At 44.6% G+C, this 3,047-nt stretch overlaps 1 protein-coding gene across 1 annotated transcript in view; it reads right to left on the bottom strand.

The window, feature by feature from the left end:
• Nucleotides 1–365: 365 nt before the first annotated feature.
• Nucleotides 366–3,047, bottom strand: part of LOC108783594 (uncharacterized protein K02A2.6-like) — an 11,271-nt gene continuing 8,589 nt past the window's right edge. Inside the window, exon 2 of the mRNA XM_018552195.1 lies at nt 366–1,036. Coding sequence (XP_018407697.1) covers nt 366–1,036 — 671 coding nt within the window. The remainder of the gene's footprint in view (nt 1,037–3,047) is intronic.

Below are 3,047 nucleotides of genomic sequence, written 5' to 3'. Positions count from 1 at the left end.
TATTCGCGTATCGGCTTGTCCGGCAATTTTGACCGATGTGGCCCGTTTTTCCACATTTACTGCATTGGGGTGCGGGGTTTCTCAAATTTCGCGGGGAGTAATAATTTGAGTCCGTTTTCTTGTCGCGTTGATACGCGCGGTGTCGGTCGTTTAGGCCTTTTATTTTTTCTTCGGAACTTGCTCCGGCAATGGCCTCTTGAAGCGTTCGGAAGTACTGAGAGCGTACTAATGTGTTTATTTCTTCGCGTAGCCCGATTTGATAATTTAATAGCGCCTGATCCCTAATATTCTCTAGGATGGCTCGTTGCTACTCGGGGGTATGCGTTTTTCCTTCCTCCATGGAGTCGTATAGTTCTATAGCTAGATTATCTACTCGACGTCCGAATTCTTGTGCGGTTTCCGTCGGCTTTTGTTTTAATGAAATTGAATTCGAGCTGTAAATGCGCGGTGCTTCGTCGGCTTAAATATTCGGTTTCTAGCTCGTCTTTTAGCTGTTCGTAGCTAGTGATATCTCTGTTCTCGAATGCCTTCATAGCCTTTCCCTTGAATTTTGTATATAACACGGCTTCTAACAGAGTAAATTCTTTCGCGGGATGAGTATGTCGCATGGAGTATTTACATGCCTTTAAAAATTCTCGTACGCAATCTCGTGAAGTGCCATCAACTTCGGGGATCATGTTGCGTGCTTCTTTTAATGTTAGGAAGTGTAAAGATCTTCCGGATTCGCGGGGTATATTCGTTACCGAATAATCCGTCTGTTGGTTGGAAGTCCGTGAATTTCTGTTGTCATGTTGGACGGGTCGAACATTTTCGCGTTCGCGGGCAAATTCCATATGGTCTATCCTATCTTGTAAACCGGCAACTGCTGCTGTCAATCGATCTAAGACTTCGTCCTGTCTATTTGTTACTCGCGCTTCTATTGAATCCTGCGTGTCGTTTTCGTCTCCGTCTAATTGAAAGGTCACTCTTCTTCCGTGCCTATTCTCCGGAGTACCGCGATTTTGCGGGTTGATTGAGTTTTGGGCGTTATCTTCGCCTGTGATTAGTAAGCGTTCAGGGGTTTAATCCCTGGGTGGAGTACGCGGCGTCGTCATGTCACGGCTGTTTTGAGTAGTCTCGTCTGATTTAATTTATATTTTCGTCGCGTATTGTCAGCGCGCGGTCGCGTTCGTTTTTATTATTTGTGAGTTCGTACGTCTGTTGGTACTATTCCTGCGCTACTTGCGTCTTGTTTTATTAAGCTACAATCGTTTAGATTTTAGCGGAAATTCGCGATTGGTTATTACGCGATGGGGTAAACTTTCTTTGTTTCTATCGATTGATTCGATTTATTATTTATATTATCGCGGGTTTCTTTACGCGCGTTGCTCGTTATGATTAGCGGCGGTTTGCTATTCGCTCGCTCGGCGGTGTCTTTTATTAATTTACAATTATGCGGGTCGGTATCCTGTGCGTCTATAGTTTTAGACATACACGGTCTTGTCGCATAACATAAATACGACTTACATTAGTAGAATCGCTCGCGTCATCGTTGCGCTGCTCGGCTCGCTCAGCTGTTCGGGTGTTGAAGTTCTGCGAAGTCTGCAGTCCGTGTCAGCTGTCGATGTTGCGCTGTTCCCTTCGTTGACACCGTCTCGATGCAAGGTCGCTGGTGGTTGGTCCTCGTAACGCCTCGAGTCCTGGCAGCCTTCCTTGGTACCGAGGTAGTTCCGGGCGTCGACCTCTGCGTGGTGTTGTCGACTCACTTTTAAATTTTGTTGCTAGACTAATAAGTCTTAGCTACGGCATGCACTCGCCGTGTATTTTTACGTATCTTCTCTTACTTGAGAGATCGTAATCGGTGATTTAATTTTTCTCCGGCCCGCTGCCACTGCGCGGCTTGCACGGGTCTTGTTTCGTCTCCTCTAGCGGTTAAGATCGTCGGGTTCTCTTGGATTCCCTCCGATTTTTTTCGGTGATGTCTCACCAGATTATTCCACCGCTGCCACCAATTTTGTTGTACCTCTCGGTGCAACAAGATATTATTTTGGGATTTATTCCGCTCAAAGGGTTGGGACCCACGAGGAAAGACGAGGATAGTGAAAAGGTCGAACAATCACTCACTACACCACACTTCTATTTAAAATAACCCTTTTTATTTCACAATTTGATAATTGATTACAAATGTTGTACCCCTTTATTCATATAATTATTTATTACTAAAGATTACAATGCTTTTTAGTAACTGTAACTTTCATTTAATTAATACAGTTGTTGAGTTAAATGAATATATTTTAAAGTTATCGCTCGTGACTTATGAGTAAACCGGTCGGCGACGTTATCGCGGATGTTACTTAACTCGGTTCTCGAGACGCGCGTAACGTATCGTTACGTTTAGATTTTAAGACAAGACTGCGCTCGGCAATTAGGCGGTCGCTTATATTGAGTTTGATGATGTCGCTTTTGGTCTTCTATCGGACCATATATGGTAATATTCGTCGCGCTAGAGGCGCGATCGCGTGATTAAAGAATGTGCAATCTTGCACTTCCGCTGTCGGTTGCCATGCCGAGTGCATTTAGGTATTTCGCGCGCTATGATCTTAGATCGACGCTTTATCGCGCGCGGTTTAAAGAATGTGCAGACTTGCATTTCCGGTGCTGGTTGCTATGCCGGTTGAAATGAAATAATTAATAAAATAAGTGATAGCCATTCGGGCTATAACACTTCTGATTTTTATTACAATGAATACCGTGTAAACAGACGTTTCTAATTTTTTTTATATATATTTATATACATAAATTAGCAAATATTTATATACAGGGTGGGCGAGAATAACCGCCAAATACTTCACGGGTGGGTAGAACAGACTATACTGAGTCGAAAAGTCCTGTACCATTTTGGGATTGCAGCAATAGTTAACGAGATATTAATTTTTAAAGATTGGCAAATACGCGCGTCCGTCCGGCCTACCACACCATTGAGTGTACGCCTACAGAACGCCGCGATGGGCGCGCGGGCCGCGGGAAGCGGACGTTTGGGGGCTAGCGGCGGTGTGCGCGGCACGGGC

The sequence above is a fragment of the Cyphomyrmex costatus genome, unplaced genomic scaffold (genome assembly GCF_001594065.2).
Source record: "Cyphomyrmex costatus isolate MS0001 unplaced genomic scaffold, Ccosl1.0 scaffold1559, whole genome shotgun sequence".
NCBI classification, from domain to species: domain Eukaryota; kingdom Metazoa; phylum Arthropoda; class Insecta; order Hymenoptera; family Formicidae; genus Cyphomyrmex; species Cyphomyrmex costatus.
The sequence above is the reverse complement of the archived record's forward strand: the minus strand, read 5'-3'. Positions and strand labels throughout refer to the sequence as shown.